Source organism: Sarcophilus harrisii, chromosome 2 (assembly GCF_902635505.1).
Source record: "Sarcophilus harrisii chromosome 2, mSarHar1.11, whole genome shotgun sequence".
Lineage (NCBI taxonomy): Eukaryota > Metazoa > Chordata > Mammalia > Dasyuromorphia > Dasyuridae > Sarcophilus > Sarcophilus harrisii.
In genome coordinates, this window is record NC_045427.1 from 382,068,181 (window position 1) to 382,088,492 (window position 20,312).

The 20,312-nt window shown below is 39.8% G+C and overlaps 1 protein-coding gene across 1 annotated transcript in view; it reads right to left on the bottom strand.

Moving 5' to 3' along the window:
- Positions 1 to 20,312, bottom strand: part of CSF1R (colony stimulating factor 1 receptor) — a 41,199-nt gene that overhangs the window by 3,355 nt on the left and 17,532 nt on the right. Inside the window, exons 7-15 of the mRNA XM_012551743.3 lie at positions 19,666 to 19,781; positions 18,630 to 18,750; positions 18,024 to 18,211; positions 15,338 to 15,459; positions 3,162 to 3,288; positions 2,087 to 2,191; positions 1,285 to 1,395; positions 766 to 922; positions 8 to 72 (exon numbers count right to left, since the gene is read on the bottom strand). Coding sequence (XP_012407197.3) covers positions 8 to 72; positions 766 to 922; positions 1,285 to 1,395; positions 2,087 to 2,191; positions 3,162 to 3,288; positions 15,338 to 15,459; positions 18,024 to 18,211; positions 18,630 to 18,750; positions 19,666 to 19,781 — 1,112 coding nt within the window. The remainder of the gene's footprint in view (positions 1 to 7; positions 73 to 765; positions 923 to 1,284; positions 1,396 to 2,086; positions 2,192 to 3,161; positions 3,289 to 15,337; positions 15,460 to 18,023; positions 18,212 to 18,629; positions 18,751 to 19,665; positions 19,782 to 20,312) is intronic.

The window sequence follows — 20,312 nt, forward strand, 5'->3', positions numbered from 1 at the left end:
TCCTTACCCTGCTCAGAGAAGGAGCCGGAGGAGGAAACGGGTCTCATCTCCACGTAGGTGTCCAGGCCCTGGCTAGAGAAGGTACTACTGTCACTACCTCAGCCAGCTAGGAGCCAGGAGGACTGAGAAAAGCCAGTTATGTGGTCCTCCCTTGGGCCTTTCCCATCCTCATCTTGCCATCATCCCAAACATCTGTCCCAGCTGTAGATAGTCTGGGGTCCCAGAGTTTTTAAAGAAATAGCCATCTAGGGAAATTTTCTACACTTGCCCAGCTTAGATTTAAGTAAAATGAACAACTAGGGAAGAACAATAGCAGTTCTATGCCCAGTCGGCCTTACTCTAAGCAACCAGTCAGCATTGCCACTCACACTCTAGGCCTGTTCTGAAATCCCCCCCAAATGCCATCCAAACCATAGGCTACATTCTAAAATCAATGAAAAAAGACTTTTGGATTTGCCATTGTTCGGGATATTTGTTAGGCTGTAAACTTTTTTAGGGCAAGGACTTTATTTTTTTGTTTTTGTACTTCCCACCCCAATCCTTCGGCCATTGCCTGGCACATAGCAGGTAATTAATAAATGCTTGTTGATTGGTCCGTTGATTGAGTCTTTTCACTAGCATGGAAAACTAAGAATGAGCTCTATGAATTAGGTGGAGATGGGGGAACAGAGGTCAGTTTAGCTTTCTGTTCTCTCCCTTCCTCATGCCTCGCCCAAGTCCCCCAGCCCAGCCAGTGGCCCATCCCAGAGTCTCTTGTGCTTTTACCCATGGATATACTTCTTCTCCAGATGGATATTCCTGTACCCTGGGCCTCCATCGGGCTCAGAACTTAGGGTTGGCACCAACATGTCTTCTGTCTTACGGCGTAGAAAGTTGAGCAGGTCACCGTAGTGACAATACTCTGTGATGACCAGCACTGGGCCTAGATTGGGGAGGAACCATTCAGCCCCGGGGGAAGAGAGGAGGGGATCTGATGCTCAAGACTCCTGGGGTACAGGCATGTTAAGGGACAAAGTGCTCCTGGAGACTTAGGACCTCATGCTGAATAGGAGGAATACAGACTGCTGGCCTGGAAGCCAGGAAAGATGAGTTAAGGCTCTGCCATGTTTCTGACCAGCTATGTGCCCTTGGGGAGGTTATGATTTTCTTTACCATTGTGATATTGCATCATCCTGTGATTCTACCATCCTCTCATTCTGTGGGCGTAGCCCAGAGTTCTCTGCTCTCTCTGTCTGCTGAGCCCTTTCCCAGTGAGAGACTGCTCGGTCCCTCTGGGCGTCTCACCTCCGTGGGTGCAGGCTCCCAGCAAGTTGACAATGTTCTCGTGCTGCCCTAGGTGGCTCATGATCTTGAGTTCTGATATGAGGGCCTCCTTCTCATCCGTGTGAGCAGTGGCTGGAAGACAAAAGAAAGGTCAACCCCAAACAAGAGAAGTGAGAGGGAATCACACGAACAGGGACAGACACAAGGGGAGAGCTACACGTGAGGAGAAATAGCCAGATACTCAGGGAGAGAGAGACCAACAGACTAAGACACACCGAGTCAGAGGCACAGATAAAGATGGAAAGAAACCCAGAGGGGACAGGAGAGGGGTGGGCAAAGCACCCTGGGTTATAGCCAAGCTGAAGCTGGGCCTATGGCTCTCAACCACACCCGCCTCCTTCAGTCTGAAGACACAATTCAGACTCCTCTCCTAAAACCAGGGCACAGCATCCTGAGAGGATGCCCTGAGAGGGACCAGAAGCTAGCAGAGAAGAGAACCCAAGTGTCCTGATTGCCAGTTCCTGCCAGGCTGACCTTTGGATATGTCAAGCCCAAAGGAAACGGAAGCCAGAACTACCTTCCCACAATCATCACAAGAGAGAAAGTAGCTCTTGAGGTGATCCTCTGTCTGTATGGCACCTTCAGACTCCATCATTCACCGCTGCGTACCGCCCCCCCCCCCCTTACTCTGGATTTCCCAGGCCCCAACTTTCACTCTGGGCTTCCCTAACTATGCTGCCCCTTACCCTGAATTTCTCTAGGCCTTATATTTTGCCTTGGAATCCCCCCCAGGGCCCTCCCCTCACCCTTGGATCCTGCTTACACTTCAGCATCTTCACAGCCACCTTGAGCACAGCATCTTCCTTCCCCAATCCAAAGGCTGTGGCTTCCACCACTTTTCCAAAGGCTCCAGCTCCAAGTGTCTTACCTGCCACCACATAAAGGGTAGGGGGAGAGAAGAATACATGGGGAGTATAGAGAATGAGATGAACAAGAACATTCAAGGAGCCTAACCCAATTCAACTCCAGCTCAACTGGATGTCAAGGACAGCTACAAGCCAGTAAGTAAATACTGTGCAGGATGGGGAGAGGAGAAAAGAACAACAGACACATGAGCAGGCTGGAACTGGAGGCATGGGTACAGAATGGCTTCTTGAAAATAGCTCTTAGAAGGGGGCAGCTAGGTGCTGCAGTGGATAGAGCCCCAGCCCTAAATTCAGGAGGACCCAAGTTCAAATCTGTTCAGACACTTAACACTTCCTAGCTGTGTGACCTTGGGCAAATCGCTTAATCCCAATTGCCTCAGGGGAAAAAAATAGTTCCTAGAGGTAAAAACTCTTTAATAGAATCTAATACCCACAATTTTGTAGAGAAGCAAACAGAGGCCCAGAGAAGGTAAGTGATTTGATTTGGCCAAAATCACACAAGGAGTTGGTACTGGACACGGGTTATAACCCTTTCTCCTGACTTTTTCCTAGCCCCAGTGCTCTGTTCAGACAGTCAGACTGGGTGAGTCACTTTTTGTTTTTTTAATACTTTCAACATATACACTATATGTCAAAGGGCAAAACCTAGTTTAAAGTGAACACAGTCATAGTGTGTGACTTACACAATCTTACTGTGTGACTCCATCAGATTATCCTTACTCTATATGTCCTCTCTGGGCAGCAGGAGCCTCTTGGGAATAATTGAAGTGTGCCTTGGGATATTAACAGGTGACAGTAACTGGGATTTTCAGGAATAATCCTTAGGCCCTACTTCCTTGAGGGACTCACCCTCCCCAAATCAGTCTGTACCCAAGAGAATGTCCCAGGCTGAAGGTGGGACAACTTTTCTAGTTCATGGGGGCTAACCACCCTCCTGACTCAATGACCCAGCTGGGCACCAGCTCGCCTCACCAAACTGCAGGTTATTTCGGGGGAACTCCCATTTCTCATTATAGGGCAGCTGTGTAGGATCAATGAAGATGTAGTTGTTCCCTTCGCAGGCCTCAATGATCTTCCAGTGCACTTGGTACTTGGGTTTCTGGGATGGCAAAAGCAAAAAGAGGGAGACAGCGTTGGGAGACATGAAGAAGGCATGGGCATCAGTGAGCTAATAGATGTGTTGTGGAACATAGAGGTGAGCACAGGAGATGACATTGTCGTTAAATGGGGTAGTGACCATTCTCATGCCATGGGAAGATACAGAAATAGTGATGGGACCTGTGATTTACTGGTAGAGAGAACTTCCAGATGAAGAAAGTCCCTCTAGCAATGCAGGTTGGCAGTCCTCTGCAACTTGTCATTTTAGAAAGAAAAGAAAGGAAAGGAAAAGAAAAGAAAAGAAGAGAGGAGAGGAAAGAAGGGAAGGGGAAGGGAGAGGAAGGGAAAAGGATAGGGATAAAGGGAGAAGAAGAACTTTTCTCCTTTCTGGGACCTTTAGAGGAATGAAGGGATCCTGGCTGTACAAACTTCAGAGGGAAAGAATATTGTTTTAAAAATAGAATTATAGGCCATTGGAACTAAGGAAGAAGACTAGAGATATTCTGGAAGGCCTAGTTGTTTATCTAGCAGTGTCCGGCAGCCGGTGACCTCTTTGGAAGCTGGTCTCTGACAGTTTTTTCTCCTTACTTCTCCTTTCTCTGTTTTCCCCACAGCTGGGCCTGACTCAGCCCCCTGCGGTGGGGAGCTAGGGTGTGTGTGTGTGTGTGTGTGTGTGTGTGTGTGTGTAAGAGAGAGAGAGTGTGTGTGTGTAAACATGCACGCATCCCTATACACACATACACAGGGAAAAGGAAAGAAAAAGGAGGAAGAAAGGGAACTTCAGGAACTAGAGAACCTCAGAGATGAAGGGGACCTCCGAGACCATCTAGTCCAATTTTTAACAACATTTCCAACAAGGGGTCACCCAGTGTCTGTTTAAAGAGCTCCAGCGAGCTCCCTCTCTTCATGAGGCAATTGTTCCATTGTTTGACAATTCTACCAATTATAATACATTTTTTCCTTTGATTTTCTGAGGCAATGAGGGGGAGCAGTGTGTAGTGTATAGTGGTATCTGAGTCTCATATACTTCCTAGCTGTGTAGCTCTAGGAAATTCATGTAATTTTAGCTTTAGTTTCTACATCTGTAAAATGGAGATTAACAATAATAACTTCTATCTCATAGCTTGTGAGAATCAAATGAGATGACATAAATGTTAGCTACTACTACTATTATTATTATTAGATGGAACAGGAACTTTCCTCTGGAGATATATACTCAGAAAATACCACTGATCTCTAAGAACTTTTTTCCAGGCAAGTTTTTTCCAGGAAGTTGTAGGTTCATAGAGAGCTGGCAAGGACCAGCTAGACCACTTTTAAAGATGGGGAACAATGGCTAATGTAAGACAGGAAGCAAATGACAGAACCAGGTTTAAGAACAAGACTTGCTGAATTTAAATTCTCTGTTTATTCATAAACATCATTTTTCCTCTTCCTAGAATGTCAAGGATGTTACTAACTTCTCTTCAAATGGGATATTTGATTGAGAAAGATCAGGGTCCCAGGTTGTCTTCTCTACTACTTTAGGGCACTGGAAGTAAGCAAATCACATCTAGGGAGGAGAAATCTAACTAGTCTAAGTGGAACCATGATGGAAAAATATCTAAGACCATGTTCAGAACTAACTGTACAATACCTTAACCTTTCCAAGGATCATGAACTCCTCTTTACATGTGAGGAAATTTAGGTGAGGCTATAGCTGCTTTGCAAATAAGAGTAAAGGGAACTGGGAGATGAGGTAGATATAGTTTGATTTCAAGGTAGAAACCATATGGACTACTTTCAAAATGCTTTAAAATTGTAGATGTGAAGATAGAGGGAAGTCTTCAAGATCATTTCTTGTTTTAAAGAAAATGAAGCTCAGAGGATTGAATGATTTATCAAAGATTACATAGGTAGTCAGAGAAAGAGGATTTGAATCTAGGTCCTTTAACTGAAAACTCTTTACACAGCAATAAAGATGTGTCATAGAGTGATTAGATGGCATAGTAGATAGAATACTGGGCTTAGACTCAGGAAGACCCGAGACAAGTCACTTAACTTCTGTGCACCTCCAGTTTCCTCAACAGTAAAATGATATGGAGAAGGAAATAGCAAACTACTCCATTATCTTTGCCAAGAAAACCCAAGAAGGGCTCACCAAGAGTCGGACATGACTGGAAATGTGCAATATAATAAAAGTAAATAAAAAATAAAATAGATTATTTCTGGCACCTTCCTATCCTCTCACCTGCCAATCTACTTTGCTATTCCTTTCTTTTTTTGCCTCATTTTTTTCTCTTTTTTTAAATTAAAGCTTTTTATTTTCTAAACATAAAGATAATTTTCAACATTCATCCTTGCAAAACCTTGTGTTTCAAATTTTTTTTCCTCCTTTCCCCTACCTTTTCGCCCAAGATGTCAAACAATCCAATATATGTCAAACATGTGCAGTTCTTCTATATAAATTTCCACAACTATCATGCTTTTGGTATTCCTTTCTCTGTCCCACTCATATCCAGTTAATGCACAAGTCAAGGCATACCCTCATGATGTTGTTGTCCATTTTGAGAACAAATGATTAACAACAGCTGACCTGGTGCATTAGGAAGCAGGGGTATGTTTTTTGGATAGGAGAATGGGAAGGGTCAGTAGAAAACAATTGATTCTCACTAGAAGATTATTAAAGATAATTAGATGGCCACCAAGGTCCCTTTCCACTCTAAAATTCTGGGATTAATTCATCTGTAATCTGACTTTCAATCTCTATTTTTTAGAACTGTTTTCTATGCCCATGACTTCCTTTCGACAGTAGAGCATGGCGGAGGCATTTAGCCATTCAACAGCCTTCTCACTCTCCTCTCCACCTTCCTCTCCCTGCTTGCTGACTTGCTCTTCTCTCTTCCTTTTCTGCTTGTCCCATGGTCACCCCCGTGGCTAATAGTCTGATGACTCAGCCTCTTTGGTGGAACTATCCTTCAGATAGACAGTGCCTTTCCTCCATTGTCTGTCTTTGAGAATTTCTGCCTCCCAAGACCAGAGGGATGAACATTCCTACCAGGTATCCTAGAAGGATAGAGAATTGTCACTAAGACCTATCTCCTCCCCCACCCCAGTCAAGTACCCATTAAGCTCAAGGCAAGGGGGAACTGCAAACATTTCAAATTGTCCACTATTCCATGGAGGAAGGAATCTTGTGTGGAGTAGCTCATTGAATCATAGGACTTAGAGCTAAGAGGAAGACTTGGCAATTATCTAAATCAATGTCATTTTATAGAGGAAGGAACTAAGGTTTAGAAAAATGTTAAATGTCCATGGTCATGGAGATAACCTATTAGAGATTACTTGAAAGAGTTTGGCCAAATACCTTTTGAACCAGTAATACCAGCGCTAGGTCAATATACTATAAAAAAAAAATCAGAGAATAAGGAAAAAGATACTGTATGAACAAAATATTTGTATTAGATCTTTTTTTGTGATATCAAAGAATTAAAAACTGAGAGATGCCCATCAACTGGGGAATGACTGAACAAATTGTAGTATGTGATTGTGATGGGTACTATTGTGCTATAAAAAAAGGACAAGCATGATGATTTCAGAAAAAAAAATCGGAAAAACTTACATGAACTGATGCAAAGTGAAATGAGCAGAACAGAACATTTTACACAGTAACAGCAATATTATAATGATGATAAACTGTGAAAGACTTAGCTATTCTGATCAAAACAGTGATCCAAGATAATTCCAAAGGACACATGATGAAAAATGCTATCTATAGTTATCCCTTCTCCATTTCAACTTTCCCCATAACTATTTCAATATATGGCAGGTCAGCAAAGAAATTAAATGGGAATTTGGGGGATGTTTTGTGGAAGCCACAGATGGGACTTGAAGACCAGAAATTGACCAGAACCTATGTCCAAATATTTATTTTAAATATTACAGTAAAATACTGTAAATACCCTAGAAGAGAAAAAAAAATTCAACATTGATAATAGGCTTCACAGATAAAGGAATATTTATGTATGAGTAATCCCAGAGCTAGATTTTTTTTTTCAAATCTATTAGAGAGTGTAGAAGTCAAATTTTTCAAAGCTTATGAAGTGAATAGTATGAAATACAGGAATTGTGTTTACATTTAAAAAAGAAAAGGAAAGGGAAAAAACATGAGAAAAAATGCCCCCAAAAAAGACAAGAAAAAATTCTTCTCCAGTATGAAAGGAGGGTCAAAAAATTTTATGGAGATTTTCCAGATCATGGGGATCCTGTGCCCCTAATTCTGGTGATGTGAAAAGGATTACTGTACTTCTAGATAACAAACTGATAAACTATGAGTACAGATTGAAGCATATTATTTTCATTTTCTTTATGTTGTTCCTTTTAAATTGTCATTAGGTTTCTGGTTTTATTTATTTTTTTACAACATAGCTAATAAGAAAACACTTTGCATGATTTTGCATGTATAGTTAATATCACATTGCTTGCTTTTTCAATGGTTGGGGGAAGGTCAGAAGAGAGGGAGAGAATTTTAGAACTCATTATTTTAAAAAATGAATGTTAAAAATAAATTAAATCTGGAAAAAAAAAGTTTTGCCTTAATTGTTTTAATTAACCATACATCAAAAGTCAAGTGAATAAACAATAGGCTGCTTGAGGATATGTTTGCTGCATGACCATTTTTTCAAATGTAACAGATTCTTGTTTTGATATAAATTAGAATAGATGATTCCTTTCAATTTTGAGATTCTGTTGTTCTGTCAAAGAACAGACTAGAAGAGTAATCATTAGGGGTTCAATTGTCAAGTTGGAAGGAAGTCTCTAACAAGTATCCCAGAAATCTGCCCTGCCCTGTTTAGCATTTCTATTAATGACTTGGAAAAAAAATATATATGGTGTATTTATCAACCTTTCAGAAGACAATCTAAATTCAAAAAGATCCACATCTAGAGAATTAACTAATACTTGAGTATTGTTTAAACCTTAGGTTAAAGCCTTGGTTAAACCACACTTGGAGTGTTATGTTTGGTTCTAGGCACTACATTTTAGAAAGGATCTTAATAAACCAGTAGTATGAGAATGGTTAAAGGTCTCAAAAAATGCCATAGGAAGATCAGCTGAAGGAAATGGATATGTTTAGCCTAGCAAAGAGAAGACTTAGGTTTAACACAAAGGAAAAGTTGGAATTGGTCTATTAGGTTTCTCCCAAGGGCAGAGCCCATGGATAAAAGTCAGAGAAGCAAATTTAGGTTCAATGTAAGTACAGAATTGTTGTCTTGGAAGGTAATGAGTTCTCTAGCACTAGATGTCTTCAGGCAAAGGCAAGATGAAAACTTGTCAGGAATGAAAAATAAAGAATTCTTGGTCCTTAAGGTTGAACTAGATTGCCTCTGAAATCTCTTGCAACTCTGACATTGTGTTTTAAACCTAATGCCTGAATCTAAATCTAGTCGAGTGCAGGAGGAGGGTGAGAGAAAGGATCATCATACATCATATTACTCAGTATCTTCAATGCAAGGGGAACATAAGAGTGAGTATAAGGGGGAATAGCAAAAATATGTCAGAAAATATGGTTCTAGAATAGGAAATAAAAGTAGCCAAAAGTTTGTAGACTGTGCAGAAACTTCATGTTTCTTTATCAGAAATGTTTTCTTGAAGAAGAGGTTGAGAAAGTACAAGACATGCTGAATATGGAAAAACACTGTGTATTTTTTGGTCAGAGGAGATGGCAGACCTGTAATTTTATTGTATGGGAAACTTCCCATGGAGAAATTCCCTTTACCAATTCAAGTCAGCACCTAATTTACAATTTACATTTTTAGAAAATTGCCTGACATCATGAACCCAGAAACAAGTCTTACAATCAAGGCTTCCTCGCTTTATGAATGACTTTCCTCTAAACCATGACAGATTGCCTGTTGGATTGTATCTCCAATATTTGGGAAATTACTAATTATTTATGTGGGAAATATTTCTAATTCATCTTTTTAGTCTAGACCATTGAATTATTAAAGCAATAATCAAAATCAACATGAAATTAGAAGAAAAATAAAACAAACTATGCAATTAAAAGTGGCCTTATTTTTAAAAGTTTCCGATATAAAAGAGAGAGAACTGATTAAAAGAATATAGACATGGACTTTCACCATTTCCTATTAAAATGAAATGGGTACAAAATAAGCACTGAGGAGTCCAAAAAAAACTTAGAAACAACCTCAGCTGACACATACTTGATCTCTTTGGTAAATTTAGAGATACAGCAGACAAAGACAATATCAGTTTGAAATATAGATTCATTTGCAAAATCTTTGAAAATAAAACCCAAGAAGATTATGAGCAGTATTGCCCCATAAAGCAGAGAGCAGCAGTAGATAGCAAGCAGAAATGTAATTGGGAAAACAAAAGAAAAAATGGAAAGGATCTATGAAAAATATCTATAATAAACACCTTTAAGCCATTAATTCTAATGGAATCACATAAATTAGACTCTAACATTAGAGTCCATGATTTTCTGGGTGATAGTAGAAAGTAGTAGTAGATTGTAGAAAAATAGAAAGAAAACAAAGAAAGGTAGAACAGCTGAATAAGACCACATACATGTAAGGAGGATCCTTGCTGGAGGCTATACAATGTTAAGATTGTCAAATAACTGAAATATATTAAAAAGAGGAAGATAACAAATGTAAAAATGATGAAGACAAATCAATCAACTAATAAGCACTTGTTGAGCACCTACTGGGCTCATTGCTTGGTGCTAGAAATACAGACAAGAGAGAAATGTTTCTTATCCTCAAGGAATTTACATTCTATGAGGGGAATCCATATACACATATATAGGTGTAAACAAACACATGTAAAGCAGATAGATATAAGGCAGCCATATAGGTAAATGCATGTTACTTCTGCACCGGGAAAAGCCTTGTGAAAAAGGTGAAATTTAGGTGAGTCTTGAAGAGGTGGTAAGGGAGAGTATTCTAGGCTTGAGGAATTGATCAGTTTAAAGACTCATTGATGGGAGGAGTATGTTGTGTGAGGAACAACAGCAGCAACAAAAAGTCAATAGGATGGGAATAATGTGGTAAGATGGCTAGAAAAGTAGGTTTTGAAGAACTTTAAATTATATTCAATCCTAGTGGTAGTAGGGAGTTCACTAAAGTTTATTGACATGTTCAGAAGTGCACTTTAGAAAACCTACTTTTGGCCATTATGTGGAGAATGGATTGGAGTGGAAAGAGATCAGAGGCAGGGAGATCAATTTATAATAGAGAAAGATGATGAGGGAATCATACTAGCATGATGGCTGTACAAATGAAGAGAATGGGATGCATTGTGAGAGGTAAAAATGTTGATGTTTGGCCATGAATTTGATATTTAGCATGAGTAAGAATGTGGGATCAAGGATGACAGCAAGGTTCTGAACTTAGGTAACAGGGAGAATTGAGGCACTCATAGTAATAACAGGGAAATTTAAAAGAGGGAAGGTTAGGGAGAAAGATATAAATTTTATTTTGGGTATGTTGAGTTTGAGATGCTTCTGGAATAGCCAATTTGAAATGTAACACTAAGCAACTGATGATGTGGGACTGGAGTTCAAAAGAGAGACCATGGCTGAATATGTAGATCTAGGAATATATAAATCTGGGAATTGTCTATAGAAAGATTATAATTGAATCCCTGGGAGTTAATGAGATTACCATGAGAAAGAATATAGGAAGCAAAGAAGACCCAGGACAGAGTCTTGGGGGACATGCTTATGTCATGGGAGTTACGACATGTATGCAGCAAAGGAGATAAGAAGAAGTGGTCAGACATTAACATGTAATTGAGGAAAAATAAAATGTTAATTTAAAAGGGGGGGCAGACAGTTTGAAGGAGAACAAAGAGGAGGCAATCATAAAAATTCAGAAGGAGAGACAATATCCAGAAATGGTTTTCAACAGTATCAAATGCTATATAGAGTTCAAGATGACTGGTCTTGCAATCAAGAAAACCCCTGGGTTCAAATCTTACCTCCTACTTTCATTAAGTGACCTCTTAACTTTTCTGAACCTGGGAAAAGGACATCTGAAATGATCTAGTCTGGGCCTGGGAAATTGCAGTCTGAGAGCCAACTCAAATCCACCTGCTTTTGTACAGCTTGGCAACTAAGAAAGTCTTTTAAAGATGTGAACTGTATTTGACTCCCTACCACCCCCTGATTTAGTCTAATACCTTTGTTTTACAGATGAGGAAACTGAGGCTCAGAGATTGAAATTCTACAGGTAAGTAATCCTCCACAACATAACTCACAGTTTCATGGAGCTACACAAAGCAATCTGCTATGAGAGGGCAGTGATCTAAGAGGGACTCTCTATTTAATACATATCTTTAAAAAAAAAATTTAAACTGGATGGGCTAAGTGAAGTGAGCAGAACTAAGAAAACATTGTACATAGTAACAAAAAAATTATGTGATGATCAACTGTGATGGACTTGGTTCTTTTCTATTCTAAGCAAGTCCAAAGAACCATCCAGATCCAGTAAGAGAACTATGGAGACTTAGTGTGGATCAAAGTATAGTGTTTTCACTTTTTGTTATTATTGTTTGTTTGCTTGTTTTTTTTCTTTCCTTTTGATCTGATTTTTCTTATACAGAATGATAAATATAGAAGAATGTTTAGAAGAATTGCACATGTTTAACCTATACTGGATTGCTTGTTGTCTAAAGAAGTGGGGAAAGGAGAGGGAGGGAGAAAAATTTGGAATGCTATCTTTGAATGTATTTGGAAAAACAAAAAGCTACATTAAAAAAAGAAGTAATGAAATAAGACTCAGAATCAAAAGGCAAACTAAAAATAGGAAGAATCTACTGATCACTTCTTGAAAGAACTTTCCCGTATTCAAACAATAACTTCCAGGAATATTGTAGGCAAAATCCAGAGTTTATAAGTCACAGAAAAAATATTGCACGTAGCCAAAAAGAGTATTTAAATATTGAGCAACTACTATAGGATCACACAGGATTTAGAAGATGATGATTCCATCATCAAGGAATAGAGAATATGCAATGCAATATCCCCCAAATCAAAGAATAATTTACCCAGAAAAAATGGAATATAACCCAAGGGAGAAGTGAATGGACCACTAAAAATAGATTTCCAAGTATTTTTGCTGAAAAGACCAAAGCTGAATAGGAATTATGAAATATAAACCCAGAGATACAGAGAAATCCCCAAAAGGTGAATAAATATCAGGACATGAGAAAGACCAAGTTAAAACCTCATAAATTTTGAAAGATTAGAAGAACCGGCAGAAGTTCAGCAACCTAACTAAACTAAAGCTTATAGCAAAATTTCCCAAAAGCAGCAACTGCTAAATTCAGGGAGGAACTAGTATTGAGAAGTGGCCTGGTTGACCTAGCATAGCAGTGAACCAAAAGCAGAGATATTGTGTCCTGCAAGCATGGGAGAAAATTATCCATTGCTTGTACCACATGAAGAAGTGAAATTTGTGAGAACTATACAAAGGGAGAAAATACTTCCAGGGCTAGGAGATACCCCTTTATGCATGTTCTCTGCTTGTGTGCTTCGGTATCTTTGTATTTTAGTTTTGAGTCCATTTAACTCAAAGACCTTGTTTTTATACAGGAAGAGTACACTTTATGGTATTTGTGTGTGTGCACAACTATGAGTCTGTGGCATAATTGCCATATAATGTAATTTTCCTGTAAAGCAATCAATCAATGGTATTTTAAAAAGAGTATTTTCAATTTTTCCAATTATACATAAAACCATTTTTAAACATTCATTCAGAATAATTTTGAGTTCCATATTTTTTCCTCCTTCCCTCACCATCTTCTTCACAAGAAGATGTGTGTGTGTGTGTGCGTGTGTATGTGTGTGTGTGTATGACTTTTCAGTTTGAATTCACTCAGTGAAGGGAGGGAGTTATTTGGGGAGGGGAAAGTGTTCCTCCCAACTGGGGAGGATTTGTATCTCCCGATTTTGGTTACATCTTCTGAGTAAATATCCCTTTGTAGAAGCTACCCCCCCCCAAAAAAAAAAAAACTGGATCCTTAGTGCAAGGAAAATCAAGGGAATGAATTTATGGATTCTGATGACATAGCAAAGCAGCTTTCCATACTATATTTCATTGACACTTTTATTTAGAACAATCCTTGACTATTTTTAAACTGCAAAGAGTAGATAACTCCAAATTCAATATTTGTTACCAGTATGTATTATAGAACAAATGTAATATCCAAGAACACTCTTTGACAAATCCCATGCTGCCTTTATACAATCAGGACATTCAAATTTAAATTTACTCAAATTAAAAAAAAAAAAAGTTTCTTAAGTAAATCACAGATAAAGGTAGAGAAGGAAATAGGAACATTTGGGGGTTCTGAGAGCGCAGTCTCTCACCTGTCACCAGGAACCTTTCCAACCTGGCCCACTCAAGCTAGCTGGAAACAGAACCAATATGAGAGAGGACTAAGGTGCCATTTGATCTGGGACTCTCCATTCCAGCAATAAAGGATGTCAAATTTAGCAGGTAAACAATAACTGTTCAGCTCTAGGGTAAGAATATGTAAATGCTCTCTTCATGTTTAATTTATATGTGGCAGAAACTATATCATCCTTCAATAATTAACATGCTCGCCTAGGAGAAAGCTAGAAAAGCATTTGTTAAATATTTTAAAATGTTAAAATGATATCTCGTTTGTTTTTAATTGCCTTGTATCATTTTCATGTATATAGTGAATTTATAAAAATGATATCCCTCAGCCTCAATAGCTGGAATCTGAAGTGGCTTCTCTAATCCAACCTAAGAGACTGTCAGCACATAGAAAAGAGGGATTATCTTGCTTCCCTTTTGTATTTGTAACCCCAGTGTGGACATTCTGGCCCAGAATTGATGTGTAATCAATGCTTATTGATGAATTGATTGACCTTTCAAGAGCCACTGAATGGGAACACATTTTCATTGACCACTAACAATCGGTTTAAAAACTGGAGGGTAATAATTATAATAATTATTATATTACATGTGGGCAATTATGTGGTATGATAGAAAGAATGCCTAACCTGGAGTCAGGAAAACTGAGTTCGAACCCTGCTTCAGACACTTATTAGCTGTGTGACATATCACTTGATTCTGTTTGCCTCAGGTTCCTTATTTATAAAATGAACTTAACTCTTCTCAGCAATACAATGATCCATCACAACTACAAAGGATTCATTGTACTATTCATATCCATATGAAAAACTGATGGAGTCTAAATGCAGGACAAAGTATATTTTTTCAGTTGCTTTATTTATTTTGGTTCTTTTCTTTTGGCTTGTTTATTCTTTTAGTACGTGACTAATATGGAAATATGCTTTACACGATTGCACAAATATAACATCTGTCAAATTGCTTACCATCTTGTGAAGAAAATGGTGAGGGAAGGAGGAAAAAATATGGAACTCAAAATTATTCTGACTGAATGTTTAAAAAATGGTTTTATGTATAATTGGAAAAATTGAAAATACTCTTTTTAAAATAAGGATGCATTGATTGATTGCTTTACAGGAAAATTACATTATATGGCAATTATGCCACAGACTCATAGGATATGCGAATTGGAAAGACTTTAGAGATTATTCAGTTCTACCACTTCATTTTATAGATGAGAAAATTGAGGCCCAAAGAGAAGAGACTTGTTAAGAGTCAATACACAACAGAGTTACTCTTTTTCATTGAAAAAAGAATGAATCTTCCCTATCTCTTCCATAACCTGGGACACTACAGGTTGGAAAAGACCCTCAGCTATCATCTGAAAGAACCCACACCTGGGAGGAGAAAAAAGAATCCCTACAACACATCCCCCTAAAATGTTTATTAAATGAATCATAAGGAATTATCTTACTTTCTTCTCTAGTGAGATGAGGAGTAAAGAAAAGAGGAAGAGAAAGGGGAAATTTTGGTGGGTCTCCACCAAAGTTGGTGGGAGAAAGGAAAACAGGAGATAGAATTCCTGTTAGCTAGCACCCCTTCACATTTTCCTAATGAAATCCACTTTGCCCTTCCACCAGCCCCAGATCCAGGACTAACCTGTTTGTATTTATACAGGAGCAGGAGGAGCAGAAAAAAAAGTAGGATAACGATGGTGACGCAGGCAATGACGACAGGGATAAAGAGGCTATCTTTGTCAGACCGGACAACAGGTTCTGGAGCTGGCAGGAAGAAGAAAAATTGAAGTTTACACACACACACACACACACACACCCACGATACATGTCCTCCCCTTGCATTAATCCAAGAATGATGTCAGGGAAGGGAGTCAGCGAGAAGGTCTTAATGAAGATCTAGCGGTAAAGACTAGTGTCCTTTAAGCCAAAGTCCTTCTAACCATGTCATGCTGGCTCCTTACTATGGAGATAAAACCCACACTTCTTTGCCCAGCATCCGAAGTCCATCACAATCTGTACCCTGCCTTCCTTTCCAACCCAAGCTCCCAAAGTTGTGCTCTCTGGGTATCATTTTGGACACTAAGTGAAGAACAGATTGAAATGGGAAAGACTTGAGGCAGGGAGGTCAGTTACAGACTACCAGGGATGAGGAGGTTCTGCCTTAAGGGGATGGCCACATGATGGAAGAGAAGCAGAAAGGGAATGCTAGGGAGGTAGAATCATTGATATTTGGTAACTGGTTGGCCATGGGGGCCAAGGGAAAGTGAGGATCCTCATATTACACTGAACTTTCTTTCACTACCCCCGCCCTGACCAGATGATGTGAGGGGCAACCCACAATTGCTGTCTGCCTGAGGTCCATTTTATTCAAACCATACGAGGCATCCAACTCTGCAGTAAATATGAACCAGGTGCTATGCTAAATAGTGATGGAGATGAGTATGATGCAAAAATGGATGGATCCTGAAGGATATGAACACCAATAACTATGATCCAAGGGAAACTGAGTCAGGCACAAAATGTCAGTCCATGAGAATGCTATGAGGAACGTAGAGAGATGGATCTGGCAAACTTAAAAAAAATCCTAATATATAAATAGTCTTTTAAAGTTTACAGAGTGCTTTACATACACACAATGAAATGGAAATAGCACTGGGTTTAGTACCAGAGGACCTGGGTTCAAATCTCTGTTCTATTTATAGGTCAAATCACTTCACTTTTCAGAGACTCAGCTTCTTCATCTGTAAAATGAGAGGATTGGACCTAATGGCCTCTAACTTCTCTCCCACTTCATAAATTTATGGTCTTTTGAACACTGTGAGTGATGTACTATAGGTAGTATTACCATTTTAAAGATAAGGACATTGAGCATTTCCCGCTCATATTGTTAGTGTTGTAGACAGAATTCAAACCCCTTCTAGTTGATGATGAGCTCAGCATTTAAGCCAATACATCAAACTACCTTTCAATTCTTCATCACCTCTCTTCTTTCTCAGCACAAATGCTAATGCCTTTTTCCCCCCACTCCCTCCATTCTATCCCATCCCATGCCCCTACACAAAAAGAGGTCACACTTCATTTACATCATATACTATCATAGGATTCTCCATTTGAGAATAGAGTCCAAGGGTTATTTCTGGGACCCCCATTGCTTATGTTCAGTGTTCCCCTAGAATTAATGAAGAATTGCTAATATCCCTTTCTGACCTGAAGAGCTTGAAGGGAGGAGAGAACAGCCATGTGGACAGAAGCATCTGCATAGAATAGAGTTTGGGAGCACTTAGAGGTACAGGAGAATAATGCAGACTTAAAAAACATTCGGGATCCAAAAGATTTTAGGATAAGGCTTGAGTAAAGCATTTATTTCTCTTATCTGCCCAGAGTCTCATGGCTGAAGAAGGATACCAAACTGAAATACTGATACACAGAACCAGACGTAGACAAATAATGCTTGGAAAGGGGAAGTTCAGGCTGATCCTAGGACCTTGGAACCCCAAAGGAGCCAAGTCAAATTCTTGGGGACCAGAAATGGAACTTAGAGCTTTGAGAATCAAAGAAGAGAATTTTAAAAGGGGCCAGTTTTCTCATTCCCCAAATCTATTGCTAAAAGTTTACTTCTAACCTTCCATATCTCTTTCTTTACCACTCCTACTGCTTACCACAGGCATTCTTTAATATGTGATACCTCCCTGAGGGATCAGTCTCAGCCAGAATTAATCTGAACCTCTTTAATCCTTAGCTTGTGTCACTCATATCCCCTGCATTTTCACCTGCCACTCATCCTTACAAAACTGTGAGCGCTTGAGGACTGAGATTAGGACTCATTCATGTTTGTATCTACTATGATGTCATCCTTAGGGGTTCTACATTAAGAATCAATATTTATTAAATGAATTTATGTTCTTTCCTCTTTGAAATTACTTTGTATGATTTTGTATTTACTTATCTACATATAAGATGTGTTTTCAATAGAATGTAAATACCTAGAGTACTGGAACTGTTTCCCTCTTTCTTTCCTTTGTGTCTATAGCATCTATTTGCACTGAGCACAGAAGGGATTTAACAAATGATAATTGAATTTTTCAATTAATTGTTCTTTGCTGCTTCGGAGGTCTTGTTTTTCCAGCTAGCCTAAACCTATGAGAACAGGGACCTGAGGCTTTTGCCTCACCCCTAGAAGGAGCCCACTATTCTAGTTGTTTTCTGACTCTTTCATCTTAGATGGAAGAATAATGGAAAAGCCATGTGTGGGAAAATCCAGGAGCATCTTGTAAGGGATCATAAGGATGCTCCCCATCCCCTCACAGGAAAGTGTGCAACATTCTCACCTCTCAGGATGGGCCAGAAGATGGATGACTTGTTCCCAACTTTGTTGCTGGCCATGCACATGTAGGTGGTGTTTTCCATCAGGGTTTGGATATGGAAGATACTCTCAACTGTCACTTTTTTGAAGGGCTCCTGGCTCAAGACTGAGGTATTGGTATCATGCCACAGCAACACTCTGTCCTGGTTGCAGCTGCGAAGGTGGGAGGAAGGGGACGTGAATCAAAGGGATGAGACCTCAATGAGGGGTACGAGACCCTCTCTGAACTGGTGACATGAGAATCAGCATGCTCAAAGAAGCATTTGAGTTTTACCAATGGAATACTATCATTTCGGGACCATCTACAGGGGTCCTCAAACTATGGCCCACGGGCCAGATGCAACAGCTTAGGATGATTATCCCCCTCACCCAGGGCTATGAAGTTTCTTTATTTAAAGGCCCACAAAACAAAATTTTTGTTTTTACTATAGTCCGGCCCTCCAACAGTCTGAGGGACAGTGAACTGGCCCCCTATTTAAAAAGTTTGAGGATCCCTGATCTAGAGAAATTAAAGCACTTTTAGTCTTGGACTTCCAGGGCCATGATGTAACTCAGCAAATAAAAGACCTACCTTTCTTTATTGTCTAAACAGTGGTACCATGTAATCTCAGGAGCTGGATATCCAAAAGCAATGCAGCTAAGGGCATTAGAGATATTGAGAGATGCCTGATGGACTTGTACTTCTGGAGGATCTGAGTAGGGAAAATGGAGTGAGACAGAATAAAATATAGTGAGGAACTTTATGTACCTAAGCTCTCCTCCCTTATACCACTACCAGGAAATACATCTGCTATGACTGTGAGAAGGGAAACTGCCCAGACTTGAGATAAATCCTCCTGTCCACTTCTTTCTCAGCCTTGTAGTCCCCTCACTCATTCTCTTTCCTTCACTAAATGCTCATCCCCTTCCTCATTGAGCTCCCATCCTGTTAATGCACCAAAACTGTAGATTCTTCACTAAGCAACAATACCTTTCATTGAACTCCCCCATCTTCTTTCTGACTCTCATCCCCTCAATTATCCTCCATTCCCCTCATTGAACCCTCATCTCCTCAAAGATCTCTAATTTCTTCACCGAGTCCCATCACCCTCTCCACCCCATTCCTTCACTGAGTCCTCAAATCCTTACAATGAATGATACTCCATACCAGGCCTTTCAGCACCTCTGTCCCTAGTCAATTAGTTGATTCCCTAGTAAAGCTAACAGTAAGGAACTGAGAGAAATCCTTCCTACCTGAGTAGGCAAATGGGGGAGGGTATAAAGGGTGAGGAGAAAGGAAGGAGGACAAGTAGTTAAAATAACCCGCTTGTCACCCAGCCAAGGGGCCTGAGACCTTTCCTTATTGGCCTTTGTAGGAAGGAACCCATCTGTACGCCTGGGCCTCTGTATATTCTCTTGTCACCTCAAATAGGTCTGTTTTTCAGTCCTCCGGAACAAGCTACATATGTAAACTATCTACTTGATATCTAGGCAGTCCCTCCAGCTGTCCTGAGCCCCTCTGGCAGTCCCATCTCCAGGTAGTGAAGGGAGGCTTCTGATTCCCAACCCTCGCTCCAGCTGCGCTCTGACTCTTGCAAGCTTTCCCTTCATTTTCTGGAGGAACTCACAGTATAGGACGACCTCAAAGCGGAGAGAAGCCTTAGCATCCGAGTTCTCAGAATGGAAGGTGTAGTACCCAGCTTCTGATTCTTTCAGCCGAGACAGAGTGAGGATTGTGTTGAACCTAAGGAGGGAAATGAGCACAGTTTAGTTCAGGGGGCCAGCAAGATCACGGTCCTGTTGTGACCTTGGGATGTCAACTCTTGGTGAAGAGTTTTTGTAGTAATAGTTTCCCAGTAGTACCTAAGGTCTTTCCCAGTACTGAGGAACATAGCTAGATAATGCACACAGCTGTGTGCCCCGTCTTCTGCAGGTCTATTTTTCAGCCACCAGAGCAGAGTATTTACTCATTCTCAAGGGTACGCCCCAGAGGGACAGTGAGTTTCACACACAATAGACAAGCACAAAATGCCAGCTGATGACAATGACCACCATCCTCTGAGGCTTCAGAAAAGCACAGGATTAACTATTCTTTGCTATTTAATCTATACCAATATGAAAGCAATAAGCCCTGCTATAGGGAAACCATGACTTGGGTTGACTGTGAATCACCCAAAAAAGATAACTTTGCTGAAAGAGATCACAAGTTGTCACTTGGGATGTCAACTCTTGGTAAAGGTAAAGGAATTCATCCCTTGTTCTTTTACCTTCTCTT